This window comes from Herpailurus yagouaroundi, unplaced genomic scaffold, assembly GCF_014898765.1.
Source record: "Herpailurus yagouaroundi ecotype Mexico unplaced genomic scaffold, PumYag 77, whole genome shotgun sequence".
Taxonomy (NCBI): domain Eukaryota; kingdom Metazoa; phylum Chordata; class Mammalia; order Carnivora; family Felidae; genus Herpailurus; species Herpailurus yagouaroundi.
In genome coordinates, this window is record NW_024412388.1 from 73,083,485 (window position 1) to 73,104,827 (window position 21,343).

Sequence of the window (21,343 nt, forward strand, 5' to 3'; positions counted from 1 at the left end):
AATAAAATAAAATAAAATAAAATAAAATAAAATAAAATAAAATAAAAGGGGCCCCTGGGTAGCTCAGTCAGTTAAGCTTCCAACTTCAGTTCAGGTCTGATCTCGCTGTTTGTGGGTTTGAGCCCCACATTGGGCTCTATGGTAACAGCTCAGAGCCTGGAGCCCGCTTCAGATTCTGTGTGTCCCTCTCTCTCTCTGACCTTCTCCCACTCACATTCTGTCTCTCTCTCTTTCTCAAAAATAAACATTAAAAAAAATTTTAAATAAAATAAAAAATAAAAGAGAGAATAAGATAACAGGCCAATTGATAAAAATAAATAAAAGTTAAAGACAGGATAACTGATGGTTGCTTGGTGCAGATAAAAATGCTTGGAACAGGAAGTAGAAAATACAAATATGAAACCCAGACTTACTGCTTACTAACTAATATGAATTGGAACACATATAACTTCAATAAATTTCAATTTCCTCACTTACAGAGTGTCAATAAGATTTATCTTAGTAGGGTTGCTTCGAGATTAAATGAGATAATAGTTCTTCAATAAATACAATTCTTGGGGCTCCTGGGTGGCTCAGTCAGTTGAGCGTCCGACTTTGCCTCAGGTCATGATCTCACAGCTCCTGAGTTCGAGCCCCGCGTCGGGCTCTGTGCTGACAGCTCAGAGCCTGGAGGCTGCTTTGGATTCTGTGTCTCCCTCTCTCTCTGCCCCTAACCCACTCACACTCTGTCTCTGTCTCTCTCAAAAAATAAACATTAAAAACATTTTTAAAGGGGCGCCTGGGTGGCTCAGTCGGTTAAGCGTCCGACTTCAGCTCAGGTCACGATCTCGCGGTCTGTGAGTTCAAGCCCCGAGTTAGGCTCTGGGCTGATGGCTCAGAGCCTGGAGCCTGCTTCCGATTCTGTGTCTCCCTCTCTCTCTGCCCCTCCCCCGTTCATGCTCTGTCTCTCTCTGTCTCAAAAATAAATAAACGTTAAAAAAAATTTAAAACAAGAGTACTGATGCACAGGGGCACTTGTACCCCAATGTTTATAGCAGCACTCTCAACAATAGCCAAATTATGGAAAGAGCTTAAATGTCCATCAACTGATGAATGGATAAAGAAATTGTAGTTTATATACACAATGGAGTACTACGTGGCAATGAGAAAGAATGAAATATGGCCCTTTGTAGCAACGTGGATGGAACTGGAGAGTGTGATGCTAAGTGAAATAAGCCATACAGAGAAAGACAGATACCATATGTTTTCACTCTTATGTGGATCCTGAGAAACTTAACAGAAACCCATGGGGGAGGGGAAGGAAAAAAAAAAAAGAGGTTAGAGTGGGAGAGAGCCAAAGCATAAGAGACTCTTAAAAACTGAGAACTGAGGGTTGATGGGGGGTGGGAGGGAGGGGAGGGTGGGTGATGGGTATTGAGGAGGGTACCTTTTGGGATGAGCACTGGGTGTTGTATGGAAACCAATTTGACAATAAATTTCATACATTAAAAAAAATAAAAATAAAAATAAATAAATAAAATAAAATCATTACAAATAGAAAAAAAATTTTAAAAAGTTTTAAATAAATACAATTCTTTCCTTTCATTTTTGCTTCTGACTCCACCTCTATTGTTCTTGAAGGAATTGGTTATAATCCAATTTAGAATCAGCCATCAGAAGCTCTATGATTCTAACAGTTTTGTAATGAGAAGTGGAATACCTGATTTTGAGGATTATCCATGGCCTCTTCCTCTTCCTTTCTCCTCATCAGTCATTTACTATACACTAGCATACCAGAGGGCAGGCAGAAAACCAGAAAGGACACAGTAGATTGTTTATGAAATCTTGCTAAGTTGATAAATTAAGGAATAAATGATGTCAAGTCAAGTAGTTTAGTTATATTTTAAGAGATAAATTAATATGGGTAGACTATAGGGCGATCCTAATAATTCCTTCAAGTGGACGGAAAAGTGGCAACTGAAACTTTATGTAGTCACTTCATGAAAAAAAAAAATCCAAATTTTATATTCAAAATAACAGAGGCACCTGGGTGGCTCAGTTGGTAGAGCGTCTGACTTCGGGTCAGATCATGATCTCGCAGTTTGTGAGTTTCAGCTCCACGTCGTGCCCTGTGCTGACAGCTCAGAGCCTGATGCCTGCTTCGGATTCTGTGTCTCCCTCTCTCTGCCCCTTCCCCGCTCATGCTCTGTCTCTCTCCGTCTCTCAAAGATGAATAAATGTTAAAATTTTTTTTTATATTCAAAATAATGAACCAGAAGAGAATCCTGGGGGTTAGTGCTAACCATTTTCCACTGACATGTCAATTTCCTGCTACAGGAAAAAGCCTACATGGTTTTGAGTAGCTCAGCGATAAAGGAAATAGAAGTTATTATCCCCTTCATGAAGAAGGCTGTGGAGCTGGTGCCTCTAAAATACTTAGCCCTGTTCTGTATGCTCCAGTGACAGAAAGACATAATGAAACTGGAGGAGAGCCAGAGAAAAGAAGCCAAATTGGCAGGTAAGAGGAAGACTAGAAGCATTTAAGTTCTTAGAAAAAAGAGTCCTAGATTCTTAGAATTGGAACTATTCTTAGACATCAAATATACCAATTCCTTATGCTTCCAGAATATTCCTGATGAATCATAAATAATTTAGTTATCAGAGGCCTATGATATGCTGGGGACTGACTAGAATCCTTCCCTTTTTTTGCAGCCTATGTCCAAATGATCACATCAAATATATCTCAAGTGCAGTCACTTCTCTGATATCCACTGCCATCATGCCGGCCCAAGTCATCTTTCTTTCTCATTTCGGCTGCTACAATAGCACTGTAACTGGTTATCCTCTTCTTCTCTGCTCCTCATAACCATGTTCCAACTTCCCAATCCATTGCAACCAGAGTGATTGTAAAACACAAATTAAATCATGTCATTGGCTTACTTAGAATACTTCAATGATTTTCCATCTACTTCAGGATCAAGTCCAAAGTAATAAACATGCTCCTGAATGATTTGGCTCCTGCCTCCTTTACTAATAGCCCTTAGCTTTGCTTTTTCCTTGGCTCACCAAGGTCTGTCCACATTGGCTTCCTTTCAGTCCCTATAAAGCTAAATGCTTTCCCACATAGGACCATCCCATATAACAATAACCACCACCACCACCATTACAGCTAACATTTATCAAGTTTTTACTATGCGATTGGCTCTGTGAGAAGTGCTTTAAGTGCATTATCATATTTAATCCTCACAAGAAACTCCATGAGGTGGTTTTTTCATCCTTTTACTGTTGAGAGAATAATATTTAGAGAAATTAAGGTATTTCTCTAAAGCAAGGTAAGTCCAAAGGTGAAAAGTATGCTATATTGCATATTCCAGTAAAGTTCTTTGTCTCTACCCTTCCCTAGCTAGATCATACCATGCTTTATGGTCACAAATCATATGTCATTTACTCAAAACAGTCTTCTGTCATTTTCTGGTCTAAATTTGGCACCTGTGTCATAGTCTCTTAAACTTTTCCTCTATAGAATGTATCACAGTTTGTCATTATGTATTTCTTTATATAGTTGTTATTTATTTAATATCGTCAAACCTCCAACAGACTTTAAGTTTCATGAAGGCAAGGATCATAGGTCCAATAAATGTGAATGAATATAAATATAAAAAGCTGCTGAATACATGATTGAAGAAAGTCATCCAAACATTCTAAGAATGAGGTGTTGAATAACTCCATGGGAGAGTCTAAGTGTTAGAAATTCTATTAAAATATTTTTGTCTACTAAAAAAGCTGTTCCCTTATAATGTCTATTCACTGATCCTAATTCTGGTCTCTTGACCCATACTGAAAAACTGGATTCTTTTCTCTTTTATACCTCTTTAAATATTTTCAGTCTAGAAAGTTAAAGGCAGAGAAGACTGGCAATTAAGGTGGGATAATTCCAGATTTATTCATAAAAAATAGAATGCTAGAGTGAAGAGGACAAAAGGGTATCTTTTGGAATTCCAGATATATTTAGGGCACATTCGCAGCAATTATTTGCCTACACTACATGAATGTAAGAAGAACACAGACCTGAGATATTGATGGGGCTGCTGCTGTTGGCATGCTATCATAAACTGCGTTCTGATGTGTATAGATCAAGAAAGAAACAAAACTGGAGGATGTCCAATTAAAGACAATTAAAAGACTTTCAGAAAGATTGGGAAAAGTAAAAACTAGCTATTCAATTACCACTAACCTGAGATGTCTCAAAATTACAAGACTGATGTCAGGAAGTGCGATCATATCTTCCCATAACTCTTGTGAGTTCTGTTTTAACAGAACTCTGGATTAGATAAACTGTATTTCTAATATTTTGAAATTAAGAAGATAAAATAAAAGCTGGGGATTACCAAGAGGCAAAAATAAAATATTCTTTAGGCATTACATATTTTTAACTCAATAGAGCCACTAAACTTCTTTTTTAAGTCTTCATCTCCTATCTTGAATGAGAAAGATGGAGCCTCAAATATGAAAAGGCCCTTTTGTTTGACAATATATTTGACACTTAAAACCTTTCGACAGACAACTTGTAGGCCAAGTGGCTGTTAAACCAACACGAAACATCCCTAGCTATGTTAAATGACTTGATGGTGGGGGGATCCTTTCACAAAGTATATGTATATCAAATCATCAAGTACACTTTAAATATCTTATAACTTTGTCAACTCTACCTCAATACACTTTGGATTTTGAGATGTAGGTTTTGAGTTTGGAGCTCTAGGTTTTAATCTCAGCTCAGCAATTTATTAGCTATGTAAATCTGAACAGGTTTCTTATCGTGCTTCAGTTTCCTCATTTCAAAAACCAGAATAACAAAATGTGTCTTGTCAAATTGTTTGAGAACTGAATGAAATACCACAGTATTAAAAATCACCTAATATTATGCCTGGGATATAGAAAATGATCAATAAATGTTAATTTCTCTCCAATAACAGAAATCCACTCTCTGCCAAAGCACTCCATTTCCTCTTTGGGTAACACTAGCAATGGATTCTTATGCTATGTGGAACTAGTCCAACATTACCAGGTAAATTACGCTTAGAAGTTTAATATATTATATTAAGAAAAGATGCTCTTCATTGGTATTTTAACTTTGGCTATTAATTCTAGTTTGTATATATTTCTTAAGCAATTTATCACTCTGAAGTGGCAGAATTTAATTTCTTTGAGTGACCTTAGAAAAATATGAGTTACAATTATATTTGAGGAGAAGTCTTGAATGATCTAATTGATATAAATAAATACTCCATTGAAATTTTCCTTCTCAGTAAAAACAAAAACAAGAAATTCTTCTAGTGATTCAGGATTAATTGGTATGGCAATGATCTTTTAAGATTAAATGGAGCCTTCTTATTTTTTATTAAGAATAATGACTAAAAATAACAAGGAGGGTGCCTGGGTGGCTCAGTTGGTCGTCTGAGTCTTGGTTTCAGCTCAGGTCATGATCTCACCATTCATAACTTAGAGCCGCATGTAAGGTTCTGTACTGACAGCCAGGAGCCTGCCTGGGATTCTCTGTCTCCCCTCTCTGCCCCTCCCCTGCACGTTCTCTCTCATTCTCTCTCAATCTCTCTCTCTCTATCTCTATCTCTCCCCCTCCCTCCTTCTCTCTCTCTCAAAATAAATAAATTAAAAAAAAGAACAACAAAAGATAAGAATATCAGAAATGTATTGCTGTTTTACTACAAGACCAGAAAATATAATTGTTTAGTTACTTAAGATTGCAAAATAACTTTTAAGAAAATTTTATTTTTATCTAAGTCATAAGATAGGTTAGAGAGAATAGAATTTGCTCATTTAACCTATTAAATGGTACCACTTGCTTTTTGATAACCCAGCACACTTTGTAAATAAACTCACTTGCTTGTATCAATTTACCATTTTATATATGTTATACAGGTTCACTTGTTAGAAAATGTTTTAGCTGGCTTTTCCTAGTGCAGATAATAAAATTACTGCTAACATAACTGATTCAAATATAACACAAAGCCTCCTACTCCTGCAAATTTAAATGGAAATTTAAACAAGTCAAACTTTTTTTGAGGAAAGGGATTATAATACGTTTTCCAGTATATTACCTCTTAATGTAATCTTTCAAATCTAAAGAAAAATATTTTTAAATTTGGTAACTTTATTAACTATTTTATGGTTTGAGAAGTTGTAGCTTTTTAATAATGAAAAATGTTAAGGTCAAATTTAGATTGAAATGATCAGAACTAAAATTAAAGATCCATTAGAAATAAGAATGCTTCTGAGATTATAAGTATATTGGACAAAAATAACAGTAACTGCATTTCCCCTCATTTCTCTTGTATAGTAGCTTTTGTCTGTCATATCACAAGTGAGTTTAAATTTGTAGGGACTATGAATCTTATATTCTGAATTTTATAACCATAGGTGGTGGTTAATGTGACTCGTAAACATGCTTACAGGTGATGAAAAAAAAAATAAAAGAGCATAAAAGAAGCTTACTGTTTCACCAATCTTTCCAACATTTCCTTGATCTCCTACTTCTCCCTGTTGATAAATAATGTAAAGCTGTAAAAATAATTATTTTTCAAACAAGATCACTCATGACATTGCTTCCATTTTCATTTTTAATGTAATTAGTCAGAAGGTAAAAAAAAAAAAAAAGGTAAAACTTAGTTCATCAAAACTCTGTGATGGTATACCTGGGGAATGTCATCTTTCCACTCCTTCTATTCAAATGGTATTTACCTATTTTCTTAAATTACATGCTTCGATTTATGACTTTTAATAACTTTTAAAACATGCAAATAAGTTTTAAAATGAAATATTTGTTGAGGTGTACCCTGTAAGGGGCAGAGTGATAAGGGCTGTGGAAGATATTAGGAAGAATAAAAATAAAGCCTTTGCCCACAGGAAAGTGCTATTTGTTTCAGGGGAAAGGATCTCACAATGCGAGGCAGAATACAGGCCACAATTAAGTGGTAAGAGAGTTCATGGGGGCTTGCACACTGTGGGCTGGGAAAGCTAGCACTAGCTTCACTGGGGAAGGAATGTATATTCATTCATAACCTTAATTAGAGTCTATAGCCTAACACTCTGAAAACTCTAAGATTTTCACCAATCGTTTGGTCGCAAACTTGACCTAACCTGAATTTATTTTGTAGCAAAGCTCGATCTGATCTGAGTGAGGCTACTCATCGTCTTGTTTATTTTAATTAATGTGAACATCCTTATGTTTCACCACAGAAATATTAGTGTTTCTAACTATGGTGTGCTTCCCATACCCTGCTGGCAACGTTAAGTAAAATATAGTATACGCACCATGTTATCTTTTGATAATTCAAATAGCAATGATTTCAGATAATAGATCATAAAACTGTGTATGAGTTGGACCCTGAAGAACAGGTGATACTTCACCAGTGATAAGAAAGGTCCATTTTTGGTATGAAAGGTAGAAGATTAAATTCAGGGTGCCACATATATTCTGACAGGAATGTAATCTTATTTATAGAAATAGGAAATTAAACCATCAATTTCTGTTTAAAAATTGGTAATTACAATTCAGTGTGGAATAGTAAAATGTTAAACTGCACTAAACAATATTGTAGCCACTAATGACATACAGAGAGCTACTAAGCATTGAAATTGGCTGGTGGGAACTGAAAAGTAATGTAAATATAAAATACACCCTAGATATTAAGCACTTTGTACCAAAAAATAATATATCTCGTTAATAATTTTAATATTGATCCCATGTTGAAATGATAATATTTTAATATCTTGGGTTAACTAAAATATATTACTAAAATTAATCTCACTTGTCTCGTTTTACTTTTATATTGTGGCTCACGTGCGTGATTCATCTTATATACTCTATTTGATAGTGCTGATTTTAAGCACTAAAACCTAGTATTCACATGAGTAACCAATTTGAAATAATTTTTTAAAGACTATGCAAATTTTCATTTCATTTCTATATGCATACATTAAACAGTAAACACTGGAGCACTGTAGTAGTTTGTAAACCCTAGTTTTGACTGACAATTCACTAGATGGCTTTTATAAAATATTTGTGGCAGAATAATATATAGATCATTGATTTCCTTGTATTTCCCCCTCCTTATCCAATACCCCTCTCAAATTCTAAGGGAGATGGACAGTTTATGCTCTTTAGTCTTAGGGGAGGTTTGTGTTAACAGGTAGAAAGCAGAAGTCGGTTGCAGATTACCTGCATTCCTGCTTTAGTTTTCAGAGAGCCTGAAGTTAGGAAGTGAGTTGTCTTTGAGGGCAACAAGAGAGAGAGGAATATTTCCCCAGGCCTAGGGAGAGAACAGAGATCCTAGGGTTCTGTAAAAGGTGATATGACCCTTAACCAACTCCCAAGTGCTCCCTCCAGGAGTGTCAGCATCCCTCAAGGGAATGCCAGGTTCTGGTCAATAGCTATATTACACACCAAGACTAAAATTTCAGGGACAAATACAAGGAGCAGGACATTAAAGAACTCCTTTATCTCCTGGCCATGCAGACGCTGGCATGATTCTAGGAAGGAGGCAGGATGTCAATATGATTAAGATTCAGTTTCTTGCCAGTTTAACTAGATGGTAGCTCACAGGTGGAATTTTTAGAGCTATTGGAAAGTACAGAGATTAATCTCAGTCAAGGAGAAATAAGCTTTCTGTTGATAAATATCATGCTTCCATTTTTTGTATAACTTGAAAGTCAGGTACACATATCCTCCCCAGGATAATTTTAGCCACAGGCAGAGAAGCTGATACATTAGAAAATATTTTAGCTCATATTTCTTTATTAAGTAACCTAAAAAAATATTGTTTGGCTTTTCCTTAGATTATAGTATCACGAAAATAACTGGTTTAATATAAATGATGAATTCTAACTTTAAGAAATTTAGCTATAGTGCTGTAAAGTTTTTTAATTTTTCCTTAAGTTTTAATTTTTTTTAATGTTTATTTTTGAGAGAGAGAGAGAGAGAGAGAGAGAGAGAGAATGAGTGGGGGAGGGGCAGAGCGAGGGAGACACAGAATCTGAAGCAGGCTCCAGGCTCCAAGCTGTCAGCACAGAGCCCGATGCGAGGCTTTAACTCATGAACCGTGAGATAATGACCCGAGCTGAAGTTGGACGCTTAACCAACTGAGCCACCCAGGTGCCCCAAATTTTTCCTTAAGTTTTAAATTTGTATAAATTGGGGTGCCTGGGTTGCTCAGTCAGTTATGCGTCCGACTCTTGATATCAGCTCAGGTAGTGATCTCACGGTTGTGGGACTGAGCCCAGTGTCGAGCTCCATGCTGAGCATGGAGCCTACTTGGGATTCTCTCTCTCCCCCTCCTCTGATCATACATGCTCTCTCTCTCTCGCTCTCTCTCTCTCTCTCTCTCTCTCTCTCAAAAATAAACAAATAAATAAACATGAAAACAATTGTATAAATCACCAGTTTCTTTTAGTTCTTAGTATTATACATATAACCTGCTGCATGGCTTTATATTTGTTGGTGCTCAAGTCATTCAAAACTTGGAAACAAGGCAAAAAAGTAGGTGACCCATCCTTTCAGTGACAGTAAGTAAGTGGTGAAGGCCACCCCAGTGACTATCTAGGGAATTAGAATCACTGTAATTGCTTAAAAGGACCCAGACTTTATGCAATGTAAATTATATATTATGTATATGTAAATTATATATTATATATATATATATATGTAAATTATACATCTATATAATATATAGGTAAGGGTTCCTGGTGGCTCAGTTGGTTAAGGGTCTGACTCTTGATTTTGGCTCATGTCATGACCTCGTGGTTCATGGGTTTGAGCCCTTCAGTCAAGCTCTGTGCTGACAGTGTGGAGCCTGCTTGAGATTCTCTGCCTCCCTCTCTTCGGTCTCTTCCCTGCTTTCTCTCTCTCTCCGTCAAAAATAAATAAACAGAATAAACACACACACACACACACACACACACACACACATATATATATATATATATATATGTTTAGTGAAGTTATATTTTAGATTTCTGTCCAGTGAAATGAACAGTTGGGGCCCCCAAATTGTGGTTTATTCTCCTGTATCTGCCCACAAACTTTAACATCTCTTTTTTCAATTACGTATCTATTCAAATAAAGATACATATATAAACACAGTCACAGTCATAAATATTTATAGATAGATATATAGATATTGATATAAAGATATATGGCTTCTCAAACGCTATTTGAGCCAGTTGTAACATGTTACCGGTTTCCTCATTAATAAGTTGAATAGAATCTTTGACAGGTGTTCATATTATATTTTTATTAAAGTCATCATTTAAAATTTTTGAAAACTATACTTTACAACTGGTAATAAGTCAGCCACTTTACCTTTAAGCCTTCTGGTCCTGGTTCACCTGCATACCCCTTTTGACCTGGTTTTCCCTAGAAGAGAACAGAAAAAAAAAAAGGAGTTAACATTTAATCATTTTCATTTTTAGAAGTTTCCCAACATTTATGTAATTCAGACCATTCTATGAGATGAAATACTTCAAAATTATGTGATAAGTGTATTTTATCATACCCATTAGCCATGGGTATGGCTACAGTGTTTAACTGTTTACAATATGCCCAGCACAGTTCTAGGGGTGGGGACTGGAAGAGTGCACGAAGCATACCTCTCCTACATAGAGCTTACATTCTAATAAGGATGATATAATATTAAAAAAAATAAGTAAAACATATAGTATCTTATGTAGTGGTAAAAGTGAAGGACACAAAGTAAAGCAAGGGAGGGAGATATCAACTGCTGTGGGGGTTTTGTTGAAATTTTTAATAGGAGTTCTCTGAGAAGGTGGTAATTGAGTAAAGACTTAAAGGGACAAGTTATTTGGCTATCTGAAGAAAGTGTATTCCAAGCAGAGGAAAAGAGCATGTGCAAAGGCCCTGAGGCAAGAATGTGACTGGCGTGTTGAAGAAACCATGAAACCATGAAACGTCAATGAAGCTGGAACAGAGTAAGAGGAAAAGATCAGTAGAAGATGAGGTCAAAGAAAGGAATGGGGAATGGGAAGCCAGGTCATGTAGGGCCTGGTAGGTTATACCAAGGGCTTTGCCTTTTACTCTGAATGAAGCATGAAGCCTTAGAAAAGCTTTGAGGAAAGAAGTGTCATTATCTATGCTTTAACAAGATCACTTTGATGCAAGAGCAGAAGCAGGCAGTCCAAAGAGGGCTGAAATAACCTGAGCAAAAGATGACAGTGGCATAGGTAGTAAGAGAGAAGGTTGTGAGAAGTGGTAAAACTGTGTATATAGTTTGAAGGCAGGGATCACAGGATTTGCTCACAGACTGTGTGTAAAATGTGGGAGAAAGAGAAGAGTCAAGAATAAATTCAAGATGTTAATCTGAGTAAGGGACTAAATGAAATGGAGAAGACTGTAAGAAGAAAGGTTTGGAGGGTAAATTGGGAGCTCAGCATTGGACACTGCTATTTGATAGTCTTGTCAGATACCTAAGTGCAGAGATTGTCTGATAGTTTTACATGCCCAGAGGTTCAGAGGGTAGAAAAATTCTGATCTAAACGTATGGTTTTGGAACTCACCAGCATTTTGATGGTATTTAAAGCCATAAGATTTGACCAGCTTATCTGGTCCAGTGTAAACAGAAAAGAGAATAAGTCCACAAACCACAAACCACTCCAAAATTTTAGAATTTGAAGAAATGAGGAAAATATGCAAATTTCCTACCAGAGAGTTAGGAGGAAGACCATGCAAGTGAAGAAAGTGCTTCCAGGAGGAGAGTGTGATCTTGTCCAATTCTGAAGATTATTGAGTAACATGACGACTAAAAAATAACCATTGAATTCCACAATATAGACGTCACTGATGACCTTAATGAGATTATTTGTTTTGGAGTAGTGGGGACCAGAATGGTTTCAGCAGACAGCGTGAGGAGAAAAAATGGAAAGAGCATGTATAAACAATAATTTTTTTAAAGTGTATTTATTTTGAAAGAGAGAGAAAGAGAGAGAGACTGAGAGTGCAGGGGAAGGGTAGAGAGAAAGGGAAAGACAGAAAATCTCAAGCAGGCTCCGTGCTGTCAGTGCAGAGCCCAACGTGGGGCTCAAAACCATGAACCATGAGACAATGAACTGAGCCAAAACCAAGAGTTAGACGCTTAACCAATCGAGCCACCCTAGGGCCCCGACAATAAAATTGAGTATTTTTACTAAGAGGGAAGGTTGAAAAGGTAACACCTGGAAGAAAACCTGGGATCAATATAAGTTTTCTGTTTTGTTTTTAAGCTGGAAGAAATAATAACATCTTTATTTTCTGATGGAACTGATCCATTAGAGAGAACAAAGTTATGATGCAGGAGAAAGTGGGAATAAGTAAGCAAGAGAATAAGATATGTAGTAAACAAGTAGAAGTTTGACCTTAGCTAGAAAAATGGCTGTTCATTCACAATAACAGGAGAGAAGGCAGAGTCAATGGCATAGATACAGAGAGGTGGGTAGAAGCAATACTAGAAACTAGAAAAAGAGTATGGAAATAGAATTCAGAATGCAATCAAAGGGACAAGGTAGTGTTTTAAGCATGATGAGGAAGGATGTGAGGTTATGAGGGAAGTAGGAATAATGGAAAGGCAATAGGATCGATGGGTTAAAATTCTTATTGGGACTGTGGGACTAGTTATAAGAGAAAATGTACTAGAAAGAAAGGAGATTATGGTTGGAGAGTGAGAAGTTTGAAACTGAAAATAAGGAGAAGCTGGTATTATTGGTAACGACAAGGTAAAGGTTATGACCACAGCAGTCAGTACCTAAAGAGAGCAGAGAATAAGATCACTGCAGGAGAGGATGTCAAGTCCTAGATATTGGGTAGATCGATCTACAGTATGTGGTTTCTAGTACTTAACAACTGACGTCTGATTATACAAAATTTGATGGAAAAGTGTGTGGGGAGATTGTTAAATATAATACTAATTTATAATACTTGCCAGGTATTATAGATTTGCATTTTGTTATTCCTATCCATTAACAAATACTTCCCTATTGTTCTTTCTTAAAACAAAACAAACAATTCTCCAGCTTTCATTGTATTTTGACTACATACAAAAGCTTTAGTAACTTTAAAATTATATTTAGGACTTCTATCCAAAAAGTTGTTCTAATTTTTACCTCTACCTTGCTTGAAATTGTCTAGTGCTTTCCTACCAAGCACAAAGTAAAGAAGAAAAAATATCCTATTACTCTTAAGTGTCAATTGCTCTGTAATCAATTTGCAGATATAGGAGAAGAAATGTAATTAAGAGTCTAAATTATTAGATTAGTCTATGATATTTACAAAAAGAATTTTGAGTAATACACTTCATTCACATTGTTTTGGAAAAAGCCTTAGCAAGAATATTTCTTTCATCTTTAGTAATGTAATACTCAGACATTATAGTAATTAAGAAGTAGTTATACATCATCTCTACATTACAGAAGGAATCTCACTGGAATCTGTATCAGCCCATTTATAATCTCTTTGAATTCAAGAAATTCAGAGCATCAGGGCTGGAGTCATCACTTTGGGTCCTATTTAAATTTTGTCATATTAGCTTTCTCTTGAGCATGGAATGCTTGAGCATGTAATAGTAAATTAAAGACTTATTTTAATAGTTTAAAAAAATGTGGACAATGTCTCGCAGGGTTGTTTTCCAGATTAGAGATGATTCATGTAACATACTTAGAGCAATACTAGGCTTAAATTGATCTGAAACCAATGGAAGCAACAATAGTAATAAATATTAAGACTCAGTAGATAAGACGCAATCATGGCTCTCCTGAGTTCTAGAGAAGTAAATTTTAAATGAGTACATTTTAAAAGGTGCAAAAGAAAAAATTACTGTCTCCTTAAATGTAAAAATGTTTTAAGAACCTGTATGTTATGATGTTTCTCATAAGAAAGAGATGTAGTTCATGTGAGTCTAATGATTCCTCTTAAAATAAATGTGATAGACACACCTTAAGTATCTCATGATAATGTAAGTTTTGGTCATGAATGCCCAAATTCTTAAATAACTTATTTTCAGAACTTGAAAACAGGCCATTCGTATATTACTACACAATATTAACTGAAGAAAAAGTTGACAGAAAATGCATCTTATTTAGCTTTCCATAATTTTACTGGCACACTTAGACAACAGAAATTTCCAGAACATCATTAAAATGGCTAAGGCATTTAGCTTTCTATTACATTTTGAGAAAATTTATAAATAATTAGCTCAAATTACTAAGACCATAAAACCACTGTCAGAACAAGTAAATATGCAGTACGCATAATATCATTTAAAATATCCCTGGGAAATTCCAGTTATAGGCTTATATTATTTGGAGGGATTGTATGCTTATAGTATGTTTTTTTCCTTTGTTAAAACTTAAAATTTGGTGCTATTAAAAGACAGTCACACAACAGTTGTTTTAAGAGAAGCACTTTTTGAAGAGTATTTATATGATACTTACTCTTGGTCCCAGTTCTCCAAAGAGTCCAACTGGTCCTTCTTCTCCCTTAGATAAAAATCAGAACGTTTCATGGCCTGAAATAAGTACTTAAAAATGTAAACACTTATTCTATTTATTCTGAAACCTGAAACTCACTCTGAGATGTGATGAAAATAAAGCTGTGGCTTGTTTGTATTTTAGAACTGTATCATCCCATAACGTTTTAATTTTTTCAGTTACAACACCACATCTACTCTAAGGGATACCTGTACTATTTGACTGTTTTTAAATTGGTAGATGGTAAAAGTAATATATAGAAAATTGAGAACGAATAAGAGTAAAAGTGATTAGGGTATCCATCACAAAATCAGGATATCTGACAAGGAGCTAATATCCAAAACATATAAGGAACTTATACGACTCCATACCAAAAGCCACAAAAATCCAATTAAAAAATGGGCAGAGGACCTGAATAGACATTTTTCCAAAGAAGACATACAGATGGCCTGGAGACCTATGAAAAGATGCTCATCATCCCTGGTCATGAGGAAAATGCAAATAAAAATCACAGCGAAGATTAACAATCACTGAGATCATAAATTAAGGATAACCTTTACCTTCTTGGGCTCAGTATCTCTCCCACTCAATTAAGTTCTGAATAGATGGAAATTAATATCCATTGGTATATTAAAATATTATTGGCAAAGAATGCTTGCTCTTGGTACATTTTAATATTTCATTCATTTAATAAATATAGCTTTGATTCTTAGTTCTGTTTTAAGGAATAGAGATATAAAGGTATATCAGATCCTACCCAAATGGAACTTAATGTCTAGAGCTCTCTTTAGACTAACTTATAAGTCCAATGTCCTTGGGATCAAACCAGTTACAATGTCATAAAATATAAAATCTTGTGTATTCTTCTAGGATCAAAAAATGTATAGAGTAACATCAAAAAATAATTTTTATACATTATTCTTAAAGAAAATTAAAAAGCAATAAATGTTTTTATTATTATATTTATTGACATATTTTCTAAATATACTGAATTTTCACCTTTAAATAAAAAGTTGATATTACCATATCTGAATAGCATACACAGACCTATCTAGCTTCATATAATCTACTTTATTTATTTGATCAACGAACATTTTTCTCAATTCACAATTCAATTAAAATAAAATTTCTTGGGTCACAAATATAAAATAGACACAAATAGCAAATATACATTCAAGTACATATGAGGGAGATTCTAGCTCAGATTCCTCAGACATTCCATGGAGATCACTGGCATAAATTACTTAATGAATTCACAACACTGAAAATGATTCCAAATCCCATTTCATTAACTGCCAGTGTAAAATGGTAACTTAAAAAAATCCTGTACGGCAAAAATTGTCCACACTAAAGCAATGTTTTCTTTAAGCAAAAAATGAATTCCAAGGAAAAATAAAAAGGGAATACTTGAACTAAAACAATTGCTGACTGGGGTGTTTATTTTTTCCATACCTGAGGTCCTTTGAGACCAGGAGGTCCTGGAGGTCCCCTATTTCCAAGGAGTCCCTAGAAAAGAAACATAGGCACAAGCAAGAAAAACTTCAGCTCAATTAAGATGTTTCAATCAGCATTAATCTGGATATGGGCAATACAATTTGGTACCATTCTTTTCCCATTATGAAGTTATCAAATTGGGTCAGAGGGTAAGTGACCAAAAAGTATAGAGCATCTAAAAAATTGGGAGATGTAGTAAACTTATTCTTTAAAAATATGTTATCATTCAAATAATCTGCTCAGTATGTTTCTCTTCAACCAGACACAACCAGACACTCAGAAAAAGTACTTCTAAATTTAAAGCAATGGGTCCTGGGGCTCCTGGGTGGCCCAGTCGGTTGAGCTTCTGACTTCAGCTCAGGTCATGATCTCGCAGTTCACGGGTTTGAGCCCCCACGATAGGCTCTGTGCTGACAGCTCAGAGTCTGGAGCCTGCTTTAGATTCTGTGTCTCCCTCTCTCTGCCCCTCCCCTCCTCTTGCTCTCTCTCTCTCTCTCACTCTCAAAAATAAAATAAAAAATAAACATTAAAAAAAAAGCAATGGGTCCAATTGTTAATTTGATAATAGTACAACAAATACATAATACAGTATCCACAATGTCTAAAAACAGATGGAAGAGATATATGCTGTTTTAATATCCGTTAAGAGACTAGCAGAATCTAGGACACATTATTTGCACTAAATGTTCTTCAGTTTATTTCCCTTCTTAATACAAGCTGGCAAAAAGAGGAATTTGCAGAAGGTAACAATCTGAATGTGATTAGCAATTTCACGATTAAAAGAAATCTGTTGTTACTCAAAATGCATGCTATTAAAAATCGAATGCTCTGAATAAAAATTCAGCAGTCACTTAAAAAAATCTTTCTACTTCAGAAAACACCCTGTACTATCTATTTAACATGGTGACATTTTTCTTATTCAGTTCTGTTCCTCTAACCATTCAATGTGTCAGCAAAGTTTTAAGTAAATCTCTTTTAAAAACTACCTTCTGCATTATTGCTTTTAGGGATTCTATAACCATTCAAAGATTTTATCTAATTTTTAAATGTAGTAAATAACTATGCCAAATAGCAAATCTATCCAGGTAGCTTTAATCATTTGTTCTGGAATGCAGCAAAGTGACAAACTACACTAAAATCTTGTCTTCACATTATGCCTTGCTCTATCTTTGCTAAATTGCAACACAATCAAAAGGTGAAAAACTCTTGTCAGTTTAAAAGTCTACAATATAGGGGCGCCTGGGTAGCGCAGTCGGTTAAGCGTCCGACTTCAGCCAGGTCACGATCTCGCGGTCCGTGAGTTCGAGCCCCGCGTCAGGCTCTGGGCTGATGGCTCAGAGCCTGGAGCCTGTTTCCGATTCTGTGTCTCCCTCTCTCTCTGCCCCTCCCCCGTTCATGCTCTGTCTCTCTCTGTCCCAAAAAAATAAATAAACGTTAAAAAAAAAAAAGTCTACAATATATTATCACAGGCTTATTATGTACATGGCGCCATTGGAGAAACTGCATGACCTCAGGCAATAACTTAATGTTTTTGTGCAGCTCTCTTATTTTTCATTGGAAGAGATGGATTAGATTATTTTTTTTTTAATTTTTTTTTCAACGTTTATTTATGTTTTGGGACAGAGAGAGACAGAGCATGAACGGGGGAGGAGCAGAGAGAGAGGGAGACACAGAATCGGAAACAGGCTCCAGGCTTTGAGCCATCAGCCCAGAGCCTGACGTGGGGCTCGAACTCACGGACCACGAGATCGTGACCTGGCTGAAGTCGGACACTTAACCGACTGCGCCACCTAGGCGCCCCGAGATGGATTAGATTATTGAAATGGGTGTATGTTGTTGTATGCAAGTCCAACATACATTTGCTTTTTTTTTTTTTTTTTTCAGGCAAAAGCATCCTAATTTTACTTAGGGAAACACTTTCTCCCCACTCAGCCCACACGATTTGAAGGGAGGTGAGTCCATCCCTGACTAAATTTGAGGGTGGACATGTGACATGTACCTAAGTCAGCCAGCATATTCTACACCCCCAGAAACAGTGATTGGTTCAGTAATGAGCCAGAAACCCACCTCAGCCTAACTAAAGGAAATTCTGGACTACATTGGAACAGTTGGGAATAGCATTAAGGATGATGGGAAATCATGAAGGAGAGAGAGCCTGAGAATGAAATCCATAAATTAACACATAAAGAGAGTAGGAGTAATTGGATTCTAATGATATTGTTTGGGGTCCTGGATTTAGTTGTTTGAATTCCTAAACTTTGCTCATATTTATATAATCATGTTTAAGTTGCATTTTCATTACTTACAACTGAAAGAATTCTGACTGATACAATGATGTCTAACTCTTTAGTATCCAAAATATTCTTCAAGATCTCTAAGTGATAGGTTTTAAGTATTTAGACTGACAGAAGGTATAGAATCAATGCTATGATATTTAAGTTCCAACACAGGACAGCTAATGCTTAACTATTTAATTAATTCTTCATTCATTTTTCATCCAACATTTATTAATTTTCTATGTGTAAGGTATAATAAATAGCACATTAGACCCTGAGTATACAAATACAAATGAAACACAGTTCCTATTCTCAATGAATTCCTAATTTATTATTGATGATGGCACTTTAAAATAAAAAATAGTACATAAGAGTTGTAATCGAAGTAGAAGTAAAGCATAATGGGAACTCAGATGAAAGAGAAACATCTTCTCTGGGAGAGTCAGAAAGTTTGTAATATTTGCAAATAATTTTTTGCTGAGTTATCATCGGCTAACAAAGCCGATCATTTTTTTTTATAGCATAAAAAAAGCAGACACTAAGAATCTATTACCAACTCCTGGGGCTCAAAAGACATTGATGAATATACAAGTTTCGATTAGTGTGTACGTGTAAGAAACGGACTCAGCTCCATATCCAGGGTGTAACTAGCTGATGGCTGAGCGATAAAAGAAAACTAAGTTCCCTTATTCTCTCACTGCAGCTTTTTACCCTGCATAGGTGGTATTACTGACCAAGAAACAAAAAATAACTCTCTCAGGGAAGCAGATAAATCCAGAGCCTTTTTTCCTTTCTCTTCCAAGACCAATTTACAATCTTAAAAAAATTATAAAGGCAGAATTAAAAAAAATACTAGTTATATGCTGTTTATTAGAAACACAACTAAAACAAAAATACGGGGAGATTTAAAGTTCAGAAAAGTAGAAAAAGATATGCAAGAGATTCACCAGCTCAAAAAAGCTGAAATAATCATAGTAGTGTTACATATGATAGACTTCAAGGTAAGACAGATTATTAGAGTTAAGAGGGTCACTAAATAATGATAAAAGGCTATGTTCACCAGGAAGAGATGAAAAACTCTCAATTTTTATGCAACTAATAAATTCCACTACATGAAGTAAAAATTGATAGATAAAGATAAATTGAGTAATCTAATGTTAGACAGGGAAATTTTAACACATTTCTCAGAAATTACTAGATCTTGGCAGATAAAAATCAGGAACAGAGAAGACTGAAATAGCAAAGTGACCAATCTTGATCTAATGGCCATGTAAAACACCGAATCCCCAAGATGGAGTTTACAAAGTCCTTACAAGCACACGTGGAAGATTTGTGAAAAGTAATCTCAAGAAAGAAATAAGGCCATAGATGAGTATCAACAGTTGCATCAATCACAAAATTGCAGTACATCTACATAGTGTGTTACTATATAGCAGTAAAAATAAATAAGCTGTAATTACATGCATCAGCCTAGAATATATGGGAAAGAAAAGACTGAGTGGCAGGGGCAAATCACTGAAGATTTAATGCACTATGGTTCTATTTATATTAATTTCCAAAACAAGCAAAACAACACATTGGTAAAAGTGTGGTAAAAGTATGGTAAAGTATGGCAAACACAAGGGAGTTGTTATCTATAAATGCAAGAAGGGAAGTGAGGGATACTTGAGAAACTTACAATGGTCTAATTCTTAACATTAATACAGTTTGTGTTATTGTCATTGTTTAAATTGTGCACATCTCATATTTATCATGTTAAACAAATTCTTTTTTTTTTAATTTAAAATAGAATCTGAAGTCAAGTCTGGATATGGATTTCAGCTCTGAAGCCTACTAGGGCTATAACCTGAGTTTCCTTATCTGTAGAATAATGTTACCATCATCATCATGAGGTTGTTACAATAAATAAAAGGGTACTTTGAATATAACAGAGACTCAATAAATATTAGTTTTCTTCTTATACATTGCATGTTGATTAGTGTTTACAAGTCTTTAAACTGATACTGCACTTATCTACCCCATATATTCACTACATTCATATTTAAATTTGCTATTATTGTTCTTCTGAAAACAACTCTTTCATCATTTTACTCTCAAAATCTTCCATAGAGTAAAAGAGTGGAGTTTCAAATGCAACTGAAGTCGTTATCAGCTTAAAATAGATTGCTATAACATAAGAGGTTTCATATAAACCCCATGGGAACCACAAAGTATCTATAAAAGATACACAAAAGAAAACAAGAAAGGTTTTGAAGCATGTCACAGCAAAAATTCAACAAAACATAATGGAAGACAGCAAAAGAGGAAAAGAGGAACAAAGAAGCTATAGGACACAAAACAATTACAATGAACAAAATGGTAATGGTAAGTTTTTCTTTATTAGTAATTACTTTTTTAAAAAATGTTTATTTATTTATTTTGAGAGAGAGCATGTGCAAGTGGGGGAGGAGCAGAGATAGAGGGAGAGAGAGAATCCCAGGCAGGCTCCACACTTATCACAGAGCCTGGCTGTGGGGCTCAAACTCACAACCATGAGATCCTGACCTGAGCTGAAGTCAAGAGTCAGATGCTTAACCAACTGAGCTACCCAGGCACTCCAGTAATTACTTTAAGTGTAAATGGATTAAAGTCTGCAATCAAAAGACTTAGAGTACCTGAATGGATTTTTAAAAAATCCAATTATATGATATCTACAAGAAACACACTGTAGACAACATATAGTGAAACTTGGAAAAAGGTATCCCATGCAAATGATAACCAAAAGAGAACAGGTGTGGCCCTACTTACATGAAACAAAATAGACTTTAAGTCAAAAATTGTCATAAGAGACAAAGAAGGATATTAACTAATGACAAAAGGGTCAATTCACCAGGAAGATATAACAATTATAAATAAATAAGCACCCAATATCAGATACCCAAATACACGAAGCAATCATTGACAGAACCGGAGGAAGAAACAGACAGCAACACAATCAGTGCAAGAGATTTCAATGCCCTATTTTCAATAATTAATAGAACAACCAGACAGAAGTTCAATAAGGGAAACAGAGGACTTGAATAACACTA

At 35.3% G+C, this 21,343-nt stretch overlaps 1 protein-coding gene across 5 annotated transcripts in view; it reads right to left on the reverse strand.

The window, feature by feature from the left end:
* COL24A1 (collagen type XXIV alpha 1 chain) overlaps positions 1–21,343 on the reverse strand; it is a 405,325-nt gene that overhangs the window by 217,568 nt on the left and 166,414 nt on the right. For all 5 annotated transcript variants that reach the window (XM_040470847.1, XM_040470844.1, XM_040470848.1 and 2 more), the window contains 4 exons: positions 15,958–16,011; positions 14,470–14,514; positions 10,355–10,408; positions 6,490–6,534 (listed from right to left, as the gene is read on the reverse strand). In XM_040470847.1, coding sequence (XP_040326781.1) covers positions 6,490–6,534; positions 10,355–10,408; positions 14,470–14,514; positions 15,958–16,011 — 198 coding nt within the window. The remainder of the gene's footprint in view (positions 1–6,489; positions 6,535–10,354; positions 10,409–14,469; positions 14,515–15,957; positions 16,012–21,343) is intronic.